Source organism: Hermetia illucens, chromosome 4 (assembly GCF_905115235.1).
Source record: "Hermetia illucens chromosome 4, iHerIll2.2.curated.20191125, whole genome shotgun sequence".
In the NCBI taxonomy this organism is placed as follows: domain Eukaryota; kingdom Metazoa; phylum Arthropoda; class Insecta; order Diptera; family Stratiomyidae; genus Hermetia; species Hermetia illucens.
Genome location: NC_051852.1, coordinates 171,309,121 through 171,329,393, shown reverse-complemented (window position 1 = coordinate 171,329,393; position 20,273 = coordinate 171,309,121). Strand labels below are relative to the sequence as shown.

Here is a 20,273-nt window from a genome sequence, read left to right as displayed (position 1 = left end):
CTCTCTTCAGGTACTTAATGAGGTAGTAATCGATCGTGGACCATCACCATATCTTAGTAACATTGACCTATTCCTTGATGGAAAGCATATAACGTCGGTGCAGGGTGATGGTTTAATTGTATCGACCCCAACAGGAAGTACAGCGTACGCTGTGGCGGCTGGTGCGTCAATGATTCACCCATCGGTGCCTGCTATTATGGTGACTCCAATATGCCCACATTCTCTTAGTTTCCGGCCCATAGTTGTTCCCGCTGGAGTTGAACTCAAGGTGCATGTTACACAATGATTGCAATTCACTCTATATTCATCGAAAATTTCTATCTTACAGATTTCGATTTCACCCGACAGTCGAAACACTTCATGGGTCTCCTTCGACGGACGGAATCGCCAAGAACTATTCCACGGTGATAGCTTACGTGTGACCACTTCAATCTATCCAGTGCCAAGCATATGTGCTCAAGATCAAATTTCGGATTGGTTCGATTCGTTGGCAGAATGCTTACATTGGAACGTCCGTAAACGACAAAAATGTCTTGATGAATTGTCAGATCTAACCGGATCGGGATCGGAGGACACTTTAGATGATCTTGACAGAGCAAATGATTCTCTGCTTGATAGCTAGGAAAGACAGTGGTAGGCGTGGGAATCAATGGCGAGCAGAAGGGGATGAGTTTTGGATTGAAGGGTGATAGTGTTTCAAGTGGATATTAGAAAAGGTTATGAATTGTTAAGATCCTGTTTTTAAAACAACTCTCAAATTTGTATGAGGTTGAGATATGAATTGATAGTATAAGGCCTACAAATAAGTTCTCTCGGTTTTTTTTTTTTTTAAATTTGAAGCTTTATTGTGAAAAATTGGTTATACATTCATTGTTCAAAGTATTGCCCATCGCTAGCCACAACTTTCTTCCATCTTTCAGGCAATTCATAGATACCATCGCGCCAAAAATTGGCTCATCGAGCCATTTTTTGAGTTCGTCGTAATTGGAGAAGTGCTGGTCAGCCAGGCCATGCTCCATCGACCGGAACAAATAGTAATCAGAAGGAGCAATGTCTGGAGAGTACAGCGGGTGGGGTAGGACTTCCCATTTCAACGTTTCTAGATATGTTTTAACGGGCTGTGCAACATGTGGACGAGCATTGTCATGTTGCAAAATAACTTTATCATCCCTTTGCTGGTATTGCGGCCGTTTTTTATTGAGTTCGCGGCTCAAACGCATCATTTGACGTCGGTAGAGTTTGCTCGTGACCGTTTCGTTCGATTTTAGCAGCTCATAGTATACCACACCCAGCTGGTCCCACCATATACACAGCATGATCTTCTCACCATGAATATTCGCTTTGGCCGTCGATGATGAGGCATGCTCCCCCCAACGTTGCCCGACGCTCAACGTTGCCCGACGCTTGGGATTATCGTAATGGATCCACTTTTCATCGCCAGTAACTATTCGATGCAGAAAACCCTTCCTTTCTTGTCGTTGGAGCAGTTGTTCGCACGTGAAAAAACGGCGTTCGACGTCTCTTGGCTTCAGTTCATACGGAACCCAATTTCCGACCTTTCAGATCATTCCCATTGCTTTTAAACGGTGGGAAATGGCTTGTTGAGTGACTCCAAGTGTTTTTCCAAGTTCTTCTTGCGTTTGCGATGGATCTTGGTTGAGCAATGCCTCTAATTCTTCATCTTCAAAAATTGTTGGCCGTCCGGCGCGCTCTTCGTCTTCCAAGTCAAAATTGCCACTTTTAAACGGTCCAAACCACCTCTGACACGTTCGCTCAGATAGAGCATGGTCACCATAAACTTCCACCAAAATGCGATGACTTTCGGTTGCTTTTTTCTTCACATTGAAATAATGAAGTAGAACTCCCCGCAAAAACACATTATTTGGTACAAAATTGGCCATTTTCGTTGATGAAAAAAGTATTGTTGTTTACACTTCAATTAAATAATTTATACTGACGTTTGTGCCTATTGACAGTAGCTTTCCGATGAATGTTTGGAAATGTGGATCAATGGAATAAAAAACAAGCTACGCCATCTATTTTGAAAACCGACAGAACTTAGTTGTAGGCCTTATAATTTGAACTATGATCAGAGCTTGCACTAGGCGGTTAGCCTTATTATCGAGACAACTCCACACATTGATTTTGAAGTTATTGCGAAAGTGAATTAATTTAAGGTTTTAATTTTTATAGTAATTCAGTGGTTTCTATATTGGCGCGAAAGGGTAAACAAACACACAGTCTCCATGCACATGAAATATTTTTTAGGAAAAATCATAAGGAAAACAGGTCTAAGCATTTGTATCTTTTTCTGGCGTAGTTAAAACAATTGTTGCTATGTTGATGAAAGTGTTGTCGTGTCGTTAACAAGTGTAATCTTTTATGAGCATGAAAAATGACTTTCCGGCAAAATTTTATTTTTGGCTATTGAATTTCCTGAACATACTCTAAAAATTGTGTCTAAATTGATTTTAAATTTTTGCAAGAATGAAAGCCCAATTTGCAGTAATTGCATCTGTAGAAAAAATATATAATATTTTCCGTCCCTGATGCCATTTAAAAATAAATTTAGTCAAAAATGTTGGCGTCGAACGTTCAAGTAAATACACGGCTTTCCAGAATTAGAAGAAACTTCTCTTTAAGATTTTTATTTTAAATGCTTCGGTCCCTCGTTGATTTCAAGTTAACAAACTATTTGGTAACATTGAAACATTGAGTAAAAATAGTCTCGGACATGTTGCTTAATATTTTTTTTTTTTAGAAAAAAGCTAATGTTGAAGGTAAATCCCCAAATATTGTAATGGATGGTTGAAAATTGTTTAGATGCACGTTTTTTTTATAAATAAAAGAAAAGATGCGGCCCAAGTTAAATTGGTGCTTCCAAAAAGATATTGTTATTAAAATCAAACTTTGATGTGCAATTTGAAAAGTTTTATTTGTCACCTTTTCGGAGCAGCCACATTGATTTTGTGCTGATTGCTGCCTAAATCGTTTTTCATCTTACAAACCCTGATTGACAATGAACAAAGGCAAATTTATAAACTTTTCTGGAAGAAAGGCTTGGGCATGTTTCGAAAGGAGTAGGTTCAACATTTATAGAAACTCCGATGTTATAATGAATTCGGGGGGGCCAAACTATACGTCTTCCTACCTTAAATCCCATCGGCAAACGTATGTGATCTACATAGTATAGCCATAAGTTTTGTCAGACGATGCGTATAGCGAGAAATGTTAGGCCGCCGAAACTGGTAACAGTGCGCAGGGAGAGTACCTAACCATATCCCACTTCCGTCAGACTTTCAGGTACCGAAGGTCAGTAGCGCGTGAATGACAACACGATGAAGTTCGGTAACTTCGGAAAAAAAATCGCGATTATTGCGTTGCACCAATGCGGGAATACACCGAAAAAGATTCATAGCTTGTTAAAAAGTCTGATCTGGTTGACAGGCCGCAGAAGGGCGCCCGCGCTCCGTACGTCACCCGAATGTTGTGCACGCTCTGCGTGAGCGTGTTCGTCGCAATCATCTCCGCAAGCAGAAACGAATGTCGGCGGAAACGGGGGTTTCAACTCGAAGTATGTCGTATTTTACGAGAAGATCTCGGTCTCGATGCGTACCGGCGGTGCGTTAGTAATATGTTAAAACCAAAACTGAAGAAAATATGGCGAACTCGGTGTGCAACGATTTCCCGTTAAAAAATATTGCAAAATTCTATTTTCTGATGAATAAATTTTTACCATCGAGGAAAAATTCAACCGACAAAATGATCGAATATATGCTCACAATTGTTATCAAGCCAAAGAAAATGCTGCGCGAGTCCAAAGTCGTCACCATCCGACTTCTGCCATGGTATGGTGGGGCGTCTCATATCACGGAGTAACTGATATTCATTCCTGCGAGGTCGGCGTCAAAACCAATGCGAGCGTGTACGAAAAGATGTTAGAGGATGTAGTGGAGCCTTTTCGCTGAAAAGCCGTGGTGCTTCCAGCAGGACTCGGCCCCCGCTCACAAAGCCAAGATAATTCAACAGTGGTTAGCGGCGCATGTTCCTGACTTCATAACCTCTGGCAGCCCAGATTTGAATTCTTTGGACTACATCCTTTGGGCTAAGTTAGAGGAGACTGCCTGCGATCGAACTTACACCGATTTGGAGAGTTTGAAGGCCAGCATCGTGCGTGCAGCTCGAGAAATGCCGCTTCATACCGTTCATGATCAAGCGATCGATGCATGGCCTCACAGACTTCGGACCTGTATAGCTGCTAGCGGCGGCCATTTTGAACAAATTTTTTTCGTTTGAAAGCTCTATGTTTCCTTTTTCTAATGGTGTACTTTTCGATTGATCTGGTTTATTACTTCGTGAGAAATAAAGATTTGTTTGACTGACAAAACTTATGGCTATACCATGTATTATAAATCAACTGACACGGTACAATGAACAACTGACAAGGTAATGAACAATTTTGAAGTTAGAATTAACGACATCAAAAGCTATTCCTTTGGATAGACATTTCAGACGTCTTTAATATTGGCTATGCGGTTTCGATCGCAGGGCAGAGGCGATCTCATCAGACGCTGCCTCAGCGCCTCTACCCTGCGGAGCAGCGTGACCGAAAGCGGCAACAGGTGGCAATTGGCTCGTTTATATAGCATCAAAACCCGCCAAGGGTATGAATTACAACGACCGAAATCGCATTTGTTTAAACCTACAACTGGTTTGCGCTAATAAAAATGAATTTTGTTTTGGGATGAGCTTGCCCTTAGCCCACCATCTACTTGATGGCGGGCTGCATATATTTGAGAAGCAACTTACTTCTGCTATTCAGTGCGCGGACTACTCTTCCGTGGGCGAGTGCCCAGTACTTTATGTGTAGCCCGCCATCAAGTAGATGGTGGGCTAAGGACAAGCTCATCCCAAAACAAAATTCGTCTTTAATACTTTCTGTTTTATATACTATTATAGAAATGTATATTTTTATATTGTAACATATATGTATACGCAATTATATTGTAATATGCGTAATATTGTTGGTTTTTTTTCTATAAGATGGTATTATCTACCCCTGATACATAAGAAAGTAATTATGGTATGTACAGTCGATAAAATATCTTCCGCTTTTTTTCAATATTTCGCCCCGTTCGAAAAGAGAATCTTCAGAAGAATGTTTGGCCCCCTAGGCACTGAGAAAATGTATGAGCGATATCGCGTCCGTTTGGTTGGGGATAAAATCCAGCTCAACATGTTACGGTGGGCAGCTCACCTAACCAATACCTACAGTAGAAAAACAAAAAGTGGCGGACGTTGTCCTAAATGGAGCGATAGTGTAGGATTTAGGTTCCCCCACGGAGAAACCTGCGGAGGAGAGGCTCTCCACTTCAGTGGAATACCTGCATCCGGTGTCTAGGGTTCGATCAGTCAGAGGGGATAGTACAGTAACACCCTTAATGAGAAGGACTGGAAACCTGACTACGGTCGGCCTGTTGATGACACTGTTGACTAACTTTTCCAATAAAGGCTCGGCAGAAGGAAACTTCAGCCGCAAAGGAGAAGGGATAACAGGCTTATCCGTCAGAACCTTCTCCTCCGCCTGTACCAGGAAAAGCGGAAGAAAGGGAAGCCGGTGATGTGGACGCAACTAGTCTAATTCCGGTATGTAGAAACAGATCCATGCACCCCGGACACCGGGAAACTGGCAGGGCTGGCAGCCGACGACAACGGAAGGCACCACTGTGGAAGAAGGCGAAGTTTCTTGAGAATGAGGACATGGGCATTGTTACACTACCAAGTGTGGCGATATCCAGAGAAATCGAACCCAAGAAAGTGGAACTTTTTTTCGGAATATAAGGACAAGCTGAAAATCTCGGTGAGATTCACACTGAACGCAGCAGACTTTTCAGTTATTGGCGGTATTCATATTAGAGTACACTTATGTCTACAAATATAAAAGTTAGTCAAATTAATCTGTAGCATGCCAAAGCCTCTTCCTATCTACTGGCAGCGAGGCTGGAAAATTTGAAAGACTGTCCTTACCCTTCTAGTTTAAGAGCCATGGGTTTGTTTGAACAAAGTTTGTGGTATTGTATCAGTTAAGGGGAATAGGACCTTCTTCGATGAGAGATCCTCCGAGGTCGATGTTCTGAGGTCAAAATTATTAGAGGCAACCGTGCTGAGACACTTTTGTTCCCAGGACCTTGTTGCGGTTAACTTATAATACCAGGTTGATGGTAAGAGGAGAAACGTCATAGTTGCTTCTGCTTACTTACCCTATGATGCCTTGTTTCCTTTACTGAGGCAAGAACTAAGGAACCTGGTAGTGTATACAGAATCAAGTGTACTTCAACTCTTAATAGGTGTTGATGCGAACGCTCAGTATATTTGTTGGGACTGTAGATCATAGAGGGATCTGCTGACGGCGAACGTAGGGTGCGCCCCTACGTTCGTGAGGCCAAGGAAGAGAGAAGTAATTGACCTAACAATCTGCACTTCAAAGTTGTTAGAATTGATTAGAGACTGGCGAGTGCTAGATGAAGTCTCACTCTCAGATCACCGTTATTGAGAATTTAGCCTGATTATTGCAGGCTAACAGTTGATAATACAAAGACAGAATCCTAGGAAAACGGATTGGACAAAGTTCAATGAACTTCTTGGCGACAAAGTGGAGCGTTCAAAGTGATTAAGGACTCATTTGACGATAGAAGATCAGTTATAAACACTTGTAGAGGTTAAGATGAAAGGAACTCGCACCGCTTATAGGCTGTGTAGGTGGACCTTTGCCCCGATTTGGGAACTTAGGAGTAGGTAGTAATATGGATATATGTTGCTATCAATAGGTCGATGCTCGCATATGCATTCGTAGTGTGGTGGGTTGAAGGTTAAACAAAAGAGTTTTCGCTGTAAACTAGCCACACTGCAAAGAACTGTGTGTCTGGGCATTACCGGTGCCATGAGCCCCCATCCGGCGGAGCTCTGAATGCATAACTCAATTTGCAGCCCTTGGATTTGTTTATTCAGAGCATTGTAATAAGAGTAACTCGTACACTAATTCGATTAGATATATAGGGAAACAATGGAAGTGGGGGGTTTAGAGCATTGGAAAAGTTATTGGGAAAACTGATTCTCGAATCCCCATTAATCTGTTTGGTAGAAGATATTAAGTTATCTTGAAATGAAGAGAAACTGGGACGAACCAGAAGAATGCGTGTCAGGATATACTGACATTTTCTACATCGATGGCTCAAAAGGAGAACAGGGTTCTAGAGCAGGACTCTACTTCGCGGATAAAAACGAGAAGTGGGCTTTTTCCTTGGGACAATCTACAATGGTCTTTCGGGCTGAAGTATGTGGCGCGGCAGGATTCGCGGCATTCGAAATTTATTTCGAATGTTGCGAATACCAGCGGACAGATGACGTCACCGGCGCTCTTCACTCAGTTTAGAGCTAGCCACAGGAGTAAAGAGCAGGCAGTGGAAGAGTGCCATGAGTAGGCGGCTGAATGAAGAAAAATAATTGAAGTTTTTAAGCTTGTCACTCGTTTTCTCTTTTATCGTTTTTCAATTTAAATTTTAATTGGATTGGATTTTTTTAATTATAAAAAAAATAAGAGTAAAAAAAAGGGAATGTCAAAGTGAACATCGTTTGTTACAAGAAAACATTTCTTAATACATAATATATATAACGAATATGGTGTTCTTGTCTAAGTGGATGAACAATACATAGAGCAACAAAGGATACTTACATCGTTAAAGGAGAACATTGCGAATCTCATCTAAGCGAAGGCCTTTCTCTGAATGAGCAATTTATGGGTGGAAAGAGTCTGTCACGTGATATCCCAAGTCGTCTCACGCGAAAACAAGTATTAATAACTTCAAAAAGTATATACGATGCTAAGGTTGAAGAACAGGCGCTTCGCACAAGTTACAAGTTTTTGCATTGAAGAGTTGCCAGAAGGCGTTCTTCTCGGCACTAGGTCCACTTATCTATGGTGCGTACGCGGTGAAGAAGTGAATGAATAGGGCGAACAGTGGATATAATGATGAGCTTCATCAGCCGGTCAACAAATCGTTTGTCACGGAAACCCTCTGAGATAGCAATGCCAACACCGTATTGAGTGCGTGGACTAGAGAAGTTTGTAGCGATTTTTACCGTGTTCGCGTTCTATTCCGTAGCTTTAGACACCAGACCATCAGGTTTCTTGTAGGGCTCAAATTTCAATACGCTTTTTCGAAGGGGCTTTTGTGAGTTCCTCGGTTTTTCCAGTGAGGTTGCCAATATTTATTGTACAGACACGTGTTTGATTGGCTCGGACTAATTTACTTACGTCCTGACGCCGTCCGTGTTTCAAGAACCTTTGCCCATTACTCGACAGGACCGAGGCCCGTTCTGTCGTGTCGACTGAGGTGAGCGCCCTAGCAGTTTTGGGAGGCTTATGACTCAACACGATCATTGTGTTTTGATGCATTTGCTTGGTCGGTTTGTCGCGGAACCTGTCACCAAGAGGGATCAACTGCAATAACTCCAAGTATACTTTGTAAAATTTATTCATTAAAATGGAATTGTTTTGAGAATAGTCAATATGTATTCCACTGGGATGTGGTTAGTCTATCGTCCGGGAAGTTAAAGAGCGTTGGAAAGTCCGATGTTTACGCTCAGCAATCAGATACTCCTGGTTTCCTCACTCTTTCCCTGATCCAAACATTGGGTGAATTAAAATTCAACATATTTGGCTCTGATGTTCAATCAGAGGTTGCTTGCATGGCAAAGACCAAATGAGCAGATCAATTTGAAATGTCCCTGCTACAGTAAAACATGGTGATGGTTACCATATGTAATGGTTTGCGTTTGTATGGCACCATGGTGGTTACGCAAACATACCAACCAAACAGGAAACAAGTGGCTTGAGGGTAGAGTTGTTAAAATGCCTAGCACAATCACCTCAATTCTATTGAAAGCTTATAAGTTGATATTAAGGATGCCGTTAGCGTTACAAAACCTAAGCGATGTCAAATACTTGTCGAATCAATGAGTAAATAATGTAAGCATATAATCAAAAATAAAGATTATGCAACGAAGTTTTAGCCATATTTTAACGTTTTCTCTTCATTCGAATATAATAAAATTTGAATTCTTTTTTTTCAAAAATATTTCGATACTATGTATCTTACCTGTTGACACTGCTTCATTTCTAATATAGAAGTGACTTTTATTTTGCTTTTGAATACTATTATTGAGTAAGTTTTCTGTTATTTGAAAATAATTAATACTTATCGTCTAACACGGGTTGGTATAATTTTTATTCGCAGCTGTTTTTTTTGTTTAGGTTGAGTATAATAATCATTTCTCCAATAAATACAAATATTTGTGCATCGTGAAGTTGCGAAATACCGGAACGAATATTTTAAACCTTTCGCTAGTAAAAATGGAAAAATGTACATTGAAAGTTCGTCACATAATACAAAATGTTTCATACTCTATGCGTCTATTTTCTGGTTTCGCGACACGTTTTATGTACTTTCGCAATAGCAGGAAACATACCTTCCATTAAAATCATCATCATCAACGGTGCGACAACCGGTATCCGGTCTAGGCATGCCTTAATAAGGAACTCCAGACATCCCAGTTTTGCGTCGAGGTCCACCAGTTCGATATCCCTAAAAGCTGTTTGGCGTCCTCACCTACGCCATCGCTTCATCTCAGGCAGGTTCTGCCTCGTCTTGTTTTTCTACAATAGATATTGTCCTTATAGATTTTCCGGGCTGGATCATCCTCATCCATACGGATTAAGTGACCCGCCCACCATAACTTATTGAGCCTGATTTCACCCACAACCTGACGGTCATGGTATCGCTCATAGATTTCGTCATTATGTAGGCTACGGAATCGTCCATCTTCATCCTCCATTAAAATCGGTTTAACAGGTTCCCTGTCCCCGTACTAATCTGTAGGGTGTCCCTCCGCGCTCAAAATTTTTTCCATGAAAATAAATTTAGAATACGATGCTATAACAAATGTAATATACACAATTTAGAAAATTGTATTCTAAATTTGAAAATTTAAAATTTGAAGTTTTGATCGTATATGATTCATGAGCGTGACATGAAAGTGCATTATATTCACACGCTCAATGAATCGTATATGATTCATATGAAATTTTATCTTATTGGACGCACTGGCATTGCATTTTATGGTGAAATGCAGTGTTGTTAAATGTAGATAACGTTTATACCGTTATTCTTTTGTTTGAACACGATTACACATAACATTTGTGCATTTGGGAATTTGTGTTGCATCGATCAGTATTTTAGCAGTTGATCGCAAAGGAACGTCAGTACAGAGATAAAAAGGCGAAAGTACGGGTATTTTGAAGAAAAAGTTGGTTGTGAGAGCTTCAAAATGAGTTCAGGAAAAAAGAAATTGACAGATGAAGAAGTTCGAGAAATGATAGAAGATAGTGATGATGAGGACTTCAGTGACGGAAGTGATGAAGAATTCGTACCGAGTGGAGAAGAGCTGGAAGACTCGGAAATGGAAGATGTCATCGAAGACATCGAATATGATAGAAACTATGTTTGCGAAAGCCAACCAAATGAAAACGATAGGAATCGAGCATTGTCTAGTCCTTCCGAATCAACCGACGAGGAAAACGATCCTGTAAGAGGAAGCCCACGCCAGCTTCCGTTTGAATAACAAGAAAATTTGATATGGTTAAGTGATGTATTAGCCTTAGGAAGAGAAAACTTTTCTGGCAATCCGGGGGTTCGAAATATTGAAGAAATATTAGACGAAGATCGAAAAGTCAATATTATAAAAATATTTGAATACTTTTTGGATGATGGTCTGATTGAAGAAATGGTTACGCACACAAATAATTACGCCCAGACTTACCAAAATGTTCGAAGCGGACTACACAGCAGAATGAAACGATGAAAACCTGTGGACAAAGGCGATTTGAAAAAATTTTTCGGTATAATTATGTTCATGGGTGTAAAAATATTACCGTCAATAGAACATTATTGGAAGTTAGATATTTTGTACTATTGTCCACTTATGCATTCCATTCAGATGTCATACAACAGGTTCGTGACGATTCTTCGATGTTGGCATTTTGCGGATATGCAGGTAGACAACAGCAACATAACTCATAAAATTGATTCTCTCGTACAAAAACTTGTGGGAAAATTCCGAAGTTTATATGTTTCACCGGAAGTTATCGTTGTAGACGAGTCGATGATTAAATTTTACGGAAGATTACGAATAAAAACGTACAATCCTTCTAAAGCCAGCTCTTATGGTATAAAAGTATATAAGCTCTGTACAGTAAACAGCTATACCTATTCAGTATGAGGGGCTAGATAAACCTGGAACTGTCGTTGCAAAATTATGCGAGCTACTTCTAGATCAAGGACGAGTACTTATTGCTGACAACTACTATACCAGTGTTCCTTTGGCAAAATACTTAAAAGATCGTAAAACTGACTTATGCGGAACCTTACGAAAAAATCGAGTGGGATTGCCATTGAACGTTACCAAATCGAAACTGAAAAAAGGACAATGTGTCGCTAGACAAAAAGATAACTATATTACCGTGTTGAAGTGGCATGATAAACGTGATGTTCTCATGATATCCACTTGTCATGGGGACGAGATGACTAGCGTGCGTACGAGATTGGGTGAAACATTGAAGCCAAATGCCGTCATCGATTACAACGATGCAAAGAAGGGCATAGATGTAGCAGACCAGCTTTCCTCATATCATTCTCCGTTGCACAAAAGTCTGACCTGGTTCAAAAAAGTTGCTGTTGACTTGCTTTTTAGAGTAGCGGTGGTTAATGCGAGATGCATATACAACGAGTATTCCACCGGGGCTCCACTTACCATGCTAGAAGTCCAGGAGCAAATTATTCGACATCTTCTTGGACCTTCTGCAAACGTAACCACACCAGCTAGGCCTCCCTCCCAAGGGCTGTCGACACATAAGCTAACAGAAATTCCTCGACGAAACAACATGCTTGTGCGAAAACGTTGTACAAATTGCTACACAAAATTACGCAAGGAAGGAATGCCGGCTGCCTCGAAAGCCAAGCAAGTGCATACGGAATGTATTCAGTGCCAGAAAGCTTTTTGTTTAGACTGCTTCAATAACGTTCATTGTTGAATATTTCCTTTATACTTTCCTAATAGAAGTTATTTTTACATTTTTTTTTCTTTCCTTTTCCAAAGGAGTTTGTTATTTACTTTAAAAATAATCCTTAAGAATTTGACTATGCTCTACTTTTATTTCGTATTCGTTTTATTTCTTGTTTATGATGTATAACATTTTTTTAAAAAGTCATTGAATAAAAGTTACATACAAATTTACCAAATGTTTTTACATTTTTTAAGACACTACGGCTTCATTAATGTAGCCAAGGCAAAACTTCTATTCTACTTTCTCAAATTCGAATTCTATAAAGTTTCAAACTTAAGGTATATTGTGAATCATATTTGATTCATGAGCGTGCCGCGACAGAGGACCATGAATCATATATGCTTCATTGGACAGTGAACCTGTTAATATTGTCAAATGTTATAAATGAATCGTTTTACTGTATTTTAAAACGAACCGGTTGAGTACGTTGCTTAGCAAATGCACATACCATGAAATGGGTTTGAATATTGCATAAAAACATTAAAAACTGCGGCTACAATGCACCGCTGGATGAAATTCTAGCATCAGATTTTCCATTAATAGAATAACTTGGAATGTTTGTAATAAATAAAAATTCATTTCAAATGGGTTTTTCGGGGAATATTACCAAGAGACCAATAGTATTTATTATAATAGAAAGTAAATGTCGGAGTAAATGAATGTTATCAAGAAATAATTTGTCATGAGCTGCGGTGTCCGAGTGGTTAAGGAGATGGACTTGAAATCCATTGGGTTCTACCCGCACAGGTTCGAATCCTGTCCGCAGCGGATGAGTGTTCACTTTTTGCTCAATTTTTACTTCGTCAATATAATGATTTGTTTCGCACGTAGCTTTGGAAATCTTTAAACGATTTATAACATATTTTTTCAGTATGGTCACGCAATTCGTGCAAACGAGAATTCACTTGCAAAGGTTGGTCTGAACATCGAAGTCGATGGTAAACGACCAAAAGGCAGACCTAAGCAACGGTGGCTTGATACGCTGGATGGGGATTTGAAAGCCTCGAGATTGCACCCAGATCAGACATTCGATAGAGCCAAATGGCGAATCCGATCACGACGAGCCGACCCCGCTTGTGAACGGGACAAAGGCTGAAGAAAAAGAAGAAGAAGTTAAAACTCTGCAGTCGTCACGTATTCGGAATGGCGATCAAACCCGAGTATATAATGGGACCCATCTGAATTGTATCCTGCGACGAAGCCTCAGCGGAGGTTTGTTACCATAGCAACCGGGATGGCACTCAGTATAAACCAGTACCGCTGTGCTAGACACGGCGAAGCTCAGATTGTGGTCTCCAAATCAATCCGTGTCCGAAGAGGACCATGGAAACGTCCGTTGGTCGGACCAATATCTTGAATAACTTTTATTCGATTAACTTGAAATATTCAGAGCTATGTAGAGGGTGTGGCAGCATAACTTCCTTTTTTCAAAACTCAATAAAAACTATTGTATGCATCGGAAAATATTTATTTATTTTTTATAATGTAGGTACATGTCTAAAGTTTTTATTTACATTGTTGTGAAGATCAAATCTGTTAGGTGACGTCCCCCATTCTCCATACATTGCGTAAACCGATTTCTGGCGTTTGTCATGACTCTTGTTAGCATAGTAGGTGTTATGTTGGAAATTTCTTCTTGGATGTTGGTCTTCAAATATTGTAGGCTTCTTGGACGGTTCATATAAACACGGGATTTCAAAAAACCCCATAGAAAAAAATCACAACGGGGGGGCCATGTTTACATACCGGTCCGAATTCACTGTCACTGTAACCTCATTTTCCTAAAAAAAAACAGGGACCAATAATTCCAGCTGAGGAAATTGCACACCACACTGTGACGTTGGGTGAATGCAAAGGCTTTTGATGCAATTCTCGAGGGTTGGTGTCAGCCCAGTAGCGCATGTTATGTTTGTTAACCGACCCACACAAATGAAAATGGGCTTCATCGCTAAAAAACAATAGCACCCTCGAGAACGACATCAAGAAGAAGCTCACACGCATTCATCCGAGAATTGAAGTCACGTTCTGAAAGTTCCTGCACTATCGCCATCTTATAGGGATGAAAATGAAGATCATTACGAAGAATTCTTCTCACAGAACGATCGGATAGTCCAAGGGCAGATGCGTGTTTGCGCGCAGAACGCCGTGGCGATTGCAACATTGACGCTCTCACTGCTTCAATGTTCTCAGGTGATCTAACGGCCCGAGGGACACCAGTTCTTCCTTTTGTCACACTTGCAGTTTGTCTGAATATAATGACCCATGTAACAATTGATTTGCGGTCTGGGACGGGAGTCAACGGGGCTAAATTAAAGCGATTCCGAAATGCACGCTGTGTTGCAATAACCGAACACCCGCTTGAAAAGTAAACCTCAACGGCAAAGGCACGCTCCTCACTATTCCAACGCATGATGGCGACTGAACCGTGTCGGGACAAAACTTTACAGTATCCACTCTTGAACGAGACCACTAGTGCTCCGCTATTACATCAACTAACTGAGTGGCGCGCATTTTAAAAAAGGAAGTTATGCTGCCGCACCCTGTATATGTTGAGGTGAGGGCAATCGATCTAAGGGCGGACTACACGTAGAATCTGGATTATAGTCTAAAGAGTTCTGTTTGGTAACAGTCTGGCCTAGCAGTCTAGCAATACATTTCCACATGGTCACACACGCAGCGTTAAAACACATCACCGCAGTGTTGCGGTGATTTGGACGTTGCTTTCACCCCATCCTTAGGTTGGTCGACCCTTGGTACGGTTGGGCGGCAAGAGTTCAGTGGTAGAACCACGTGGGAATTCCACTGCATTTTGCACAAGGTTATGACCATTGTTTGATGGACTGCAGCTATACTTGCCCATTTCAGCTTCCCAAACCCTAACGAAACCATGAAGCGTATCTAAAACTCTTTAATTCTCCTGGCAATTCGCCTTCAGCGACTTAGTATATCCCTTTAACCCTTAGTATTATACATGCAGCTTTTCATTGTAACTCTTACGTTGGTATCCAACTTTCGCTTTTCGATGAGGTTTAACCTGGTTTTTAGCCATTCTTACTCCGTACTGTTATCCATGGCATACACCGTGGGTATTAAAACGTAAGACAACGATTTTATACATAGAGACGCCATTATTCTCAGACCATCAGTCTTAATTACAATTCCAGTTCAGTCTACAGAACGTCCTATACCATACATGGGGTCCTCTCAATTCATTTCCATATCGTTTCACATGAATTGGACCTGCTGCTTGTCCCGTAGTCTGCTTGCTTAATCCTCAGAGCAGAAGTATTATATTTTCATCTCTTCCTTGCGAGTCATGTAAAGTAGGGATTTTGTGACGTAAATAGCGGGCCCAGAAAGATGCCGCGCAGAAGAGTCTTAGCCGATGTAAGACGATGACGGTGACTAATGAATATGCAACAGTCCTGATAGTGAATGACTGAACTGCTGAAAGTATCAAAGGGTTGCTTGTGGGTGAAGATTGTACTTGCAAGTCATTAAGCGATTACACTTTCGCTCATGTATTATTTATTACGTTTGGTATGTCGACTCACACGTTTTGTAACTGCCGATACTAAAACACTGAAACCATTTAAGACTTTTCGCATAAAAATCATTTCTTCATGTCCTTGTCGTTGAGAGGTTCCATTTCCATAGTGGTGAATACATTCAAAACTCTTGCGAAAGCACTACCTTAGCATGATATACCATAGAACATACATAACAGCTAGTCCGAATTGGAAATCAATATCACCAAAAGCCAGCAATTAAATTTCAATGAATATTAATTAAATGTTTTTCCACACAATTCCCCCTGGCATTAAAAAATTCATCGGCCAATAACTGCTAATATAATAATAAAATCTTCATCGCACACACATATGGGGGATCACGCGAAATTAAGACCGTAAGCACAGTTAAAAATACAGGGTGCGGCAGCATAACTTCTCTTTTTAAAATGCGCGCCACTCAGTTAGTTGATGTCATAGCGGAGCGCTAGTGGTCTCGTCCAAGAGTGGATACTGTAAAGTTTTGTCCTGACACGGTTCAGTCGCCATCATGCGTTGGAATAGTGAGGAGCGTGCCTTTGCCTTTGAGGTTTACTTTTCAAGGGGATGTTCGGTTATTGCAACACAGCGTGCATTTCGGAGTCGCTTTAATTTAGCCCCGTTGGCTCCCGTCCCAGACCGCAAATCAATTGTTACATGGGTCACTACATTCAGACAAACTGCAAGTGCGACAAAAGAAAGAACTGGAGTCCCTCGGCCCGTTAGATCACCTGAGAACATTGAAGCGGTGAGAGCGTCAATGTTGCGATCGCCACGGCGTTCTGCGCGCAAACACGCATCTGCCCTTGGACTATCCGATCGTTCTGTGAGAAGAATTCTTCGTAATGATCTTCATTTTCATCCCTATAAGATGGCGATAGTGCAGGAACTTTCAGAACGTGACTTCAATTCTCGGATGAATGCGTGTGAGCTTCTTCTTGATGTCGTTCCCGAGGGTGCTATTGTTTTTTAGCGATGAAGCCCATTTTCATTTGTGTGGGTCGGTTAACAAACATAACATGCGCTACTGGGCTGACACCAACCCTCGAGAATTGCATCAAAAGCCTTTGCATTCACCCAAAGTCACAGTGTGGTGTGCAATTTCCTCAGCTGGAATTATTGGACCCTGGTTTTTTTAGGAAAATGAGGTTACAGTGACAGTGAATTCGGACCGGTATGTAAACATGCTACAGAATTTTTTTTCCCACGGCTAGAAAATTTGGATTTGGTGGGACACTTGGTTCCAACAAGACGGTGCAACAGCACACACTTCAAGAGCATCGATGGCTGTTTTGAGGGAACACTTTGCAGAGCGCCTTATCTCAATTAGAGGCGATTTGAAATGGCCGGCACGCTCACCCGATCTGTCCCCTTGTGATTTTTTTCTATGGGGTTTTTTGAAATCCCGTGTTTATGTGAACCGTCCAAGAACCCTACAAGATTTGAAGACCAACATCCAAGAAGAAATTGCCAACATAACACTTGCTATGCTAACAAGAGCCATGACAAACACCAGAAATCGGTTTACGCAATGTATGGAGAATGGGGGACGTCACCTAACAGATTTGATCTTCAAAATAATGTAAATAAAAACTTTAGACATGTACCTACATTATAAAAAATAAATAACTATTTTCAGGATAGATAGATTTGAGTTGTTTCTTTTATTCAGCTTTAGACAGCTTAGAGGTGATAGCAAGAATTCGATTTTGCTTCTAATGTATGTATGGTTGCCATTGGGCCGTGGGTGGTGCATAACGAGTCAACCACACCTACGCGCTATTGTTTGTGTTTTGCAGAAATGCGATTCGCCTGACCGCAAGATTTTCCGAGATATTCGCACTCTCAATTATTCTGTTCGAACCACACGTCGGTCCTGTCAGTGTGGCGCCCCTCTTAATGTGTGATCTATCCACTGCCACTTTTACTTTCCGATCACATTGCGTACGGGAGACCGATCTTTGCGCCGACCAAATTCCTCGTTTGTAATATTATTAGGGACAGGTGTTGACAAAAAATTGGAACTTTCAACAAACAGTGAGGGCCACTTTCCATGTGCTACTCCCATATACATAGCAACACATAAAGAACACTGGCACAGAACAGTTTGAACTTGATCTTGGTGTTGAGATAACTACATTTCCAGAAAGGGATGCCATTTTAGAAGGAACTCCACCCTCACTTCCACCATAATGGATATGTGGGACGCGTGAGTTAGGGTAAACCGCGGGTTGCATCTGTAAAGAAGGATCGAGAGCTGTTGGTTATGAAGCAGTGATAGTGGCCGATATTCATATTAGGTCTGCAACGGGGTTTTTGATTTGAGGGTTGCCATGATGGCCATCTATTGAACAATCCAGAAGTGTGCCTCCATAATATTTGTGTTGTCGTCTTGCACCGGTGGCAATGTAACTTTGAAACAATTTACCATGCCATGTCTTGCTGGTAATATACATTTTAAAAAATTGGTATGTCTTCACGTAAAATGACTTCAACAATTTTCTTACTTTGATATTGTGCATTATGTAATGCAAAAAGGGTACTGTAATATTTTTCTTCCTTTGTTTCCTATAATTTCTTTGTTTTAAGGGTATCTTGAACATAATATGCTGCTTGAAAATGTGACGTTTGAATGTCATACGAGTAATTAGCTGCTCTACAATCGGTCTAAACAGCCTGAAAACTCAATTTTCAACTTCTCTGCACAAAAAAAACGCGAACACAAACGCTCCACATACATCAAGCAGAAACGTCAATTCAGGACATTCCCATTAAATTCATCAAACACACCTTTCTTTTTTCGAGTGCCTTATCATAGGAAAATAACGGTCTGTACCTCTCCTCGTTCCATTGCCTCCAATATAAGTCTGCGGTTACAGCATACACTTTTTTAACCATTATATGGTGTAAACAGTTGTCGATTGACGTCATACAGCTAAGGGGGATGCCAAAACCAAACTATGCTTACGAGAGCAGAAAAGCGGCATGGTAATAATAATACGTACTTGTGCAGTGATCAAAACAGGCACAAAAAGAAAGCAACAGCAGCAAAGAAAGCGCAAAACAACAACAAGCCCGACATTAATGTGGAATCCTTCCAGGATAACATTTGCACGCCATCGAGGGGTCCAATGGCGGACATGCGCAGATTCCTGCTATCGATTCGATGGGGTGCTACATGCGGGCAGATGACGTCTACTAATGGGGTAGGGACCGTTTTGATAGAGTACTAGAGTTCAACTTTTTCAAATAATCTGTTCATCTTAAAGATCCTTTTCAGCACTTTCAGAAGTTGCTTCTTTAAGGACTGTTATATGACTATTCGGAGCTTTAAGACATTGAATCCTTTAAGGGAAGTTCTGCACTATTTCATCTGCTGCAAGTGCAACTCTGCCTAGTTTCGGACTCCTCTAGTACACCGAGAGTGTTTTGATCAAAATTCCAGGATGGGAACGCTTCAGCCTAGCGTGGCTTGCAGAAAAATAAAAGACAACGATTGTTCCTTACAAGCGGTTGTGTATTATGGTCAAAACGTTTCCAGTCAGCATCGAATGTTTTCGCAGGTCGGTTGTTGGTGGCACCGGGTCGCAATTTTTTGGCCACCGCAATATTTTCCCCGTTCTCCCCTTGAGTATTGTATAGTTTCCTTTTGCTGATTTTTTTTTGAGTTCTAGCCCGGTTTTGACCATCACCTCGATAAGTTCGTTTGAGTGATAAGCAACACGGTGGCCCTCGTACGCAAAAGCCAGGATCATCATGATGACAACACATTGACGAGAAAAGAAGAAATGGTTAAGTGCCGCCGCAAGGATATTAAACCTTTGTTTTTTGGTTGTGTTCAATGTGGAAAGAATCCTGGAATAATAGTGTGAACATGTTTCGCGACGTGTGTGTCATTGCCTTCTGCAATTTTGAAAGTGTTAATCCGATTTGGATTATGTAAAAAGTGGAAAAGGCAAAATATAGCTGAAAGCTAACGAAAATAGTTGGAACGAGTTCCCGGGCAAGAGAATGCACAGAAAGTAGTGGCTGCCACTGGAAGTGTGTCATTGGCACGTAGAGAGGATGTGTAGTGGGGCGGTAAGGGGTAGTAACAATGGCAATGATTGTTCGGGTGCTGGACAGGGGTTAGTTATAATGCAAGCCACTATCGGAAGATGCTGCAGATGGTATTGCTAAGCCATACCACACATATTACTCACATGGCGATCTGCGGTAGCTTTCCTGTGCAAGCATACATAGCGAGCCTTTCGATAAATTCCTTTCAGTATCAACGTTATCGATTGCTCGTCATATCACTCATCAGCCAATTAATAAGCCTCTTTCTAGCTTCAGACTAATAAGTTATTTAAATTCAGGTCGATTTTCTGCACTTTTCTGTCAAATGGCATATTATATCATTTTCTATAAAATAACCAAAAAATGCTCATCCTTATATAATTCTAAAGTTGCTTCTTCACAAAGCCCACGGACCCTCTTCCCGCCCAACCGGACCGAGGGGCGACCAACCTAAGGATGGGCTGAAGGCAACATCCAAAGGCCCG

At 41.0% G+C, this 20,273-nt stretch overlaps 3 protein-coding genes and 1 non-coding gene across 17 annotated transcripts in view; all 4 read left to right on the top strand.

The window, feature by feature from the left end:
- LOC119653731 (NAD kinase-like) overlaps positions 1 to 915 on the top strand; it is a 150,671-nt gene extending 149,756 nt beyond the window's left edge. For all 7 annotated transcript variants that reach the window (XM_038058648.1, XM_038058647.1, XM_038058645.1 and 4 more), the window contains 2 exons: positions 11 to 268; positions 329 to 915. In XM_038058648.1, coding sequence (XP_037914576.1) covers positions 11 to 268; positions 329 to 622 — 552 coding nt within the window. In that variant the 3' untranslated portion in view covers positions 623 to 915. The remainder of the gene's footprint in view (positions 1 to 10; positions 269 to 328) is intronic.
- A 9,471-nt stretch (positions 916 to 10,386) lies between these two features.
- LOC119654160 (piggyBac transposable element-derived protein 4-like) lies at positions 10,387 to 12,148 on the top strand. Its single transcript, XM_038059322.1, has 2 exons — positions 10,387 to 10,644; positions 11,333 to 12,148. The coding sequence occupies exons 1-2, from the start codon at positions 10,387 to 10,389 to the stop codon at positions 12,146 to 12,148; spliced, it is 1,074 nt and encodes a 357-aa protein (XP_037915250.1).
- A 719-nt stretch (positions 12,149 to 12,867) lies between these two features.
- Trnas-uga lies at positions 12,868 to 12,949 on the top strand. Its single transcript has one exon. It is a non-coding gene; the product is annotated as a tRNA-Ser (tRNA).
- A 6,339-nt stretch (positions 12,950 to 19,288) lies between these two features.
- Positions 19,289 to 20,273, top strand: part of LOC119654498 (myotubularin-related protein DDB_G0290005) — a 213,727-nt gene continuing 212,742 nt past the window's right edge. For 5 of the 8 annotated variants that reach the window (XM_038059927.1, XM_038059933.1, XM_038059930.1 and 2 more), the window contains exon 1: positions 19,289 to 19,809. The gene's annotated coding sequence lies outside the window, so the exon portion shown is untranslated. Of the gene's footprint in view, positions 19,857 to 20,273 lie in introns of all 8 variants that reach the window. The other 3 variants (XM_038059929.1, XM_038059928.1, XM_038059926.1) reach the window with 2 other exon arrangements.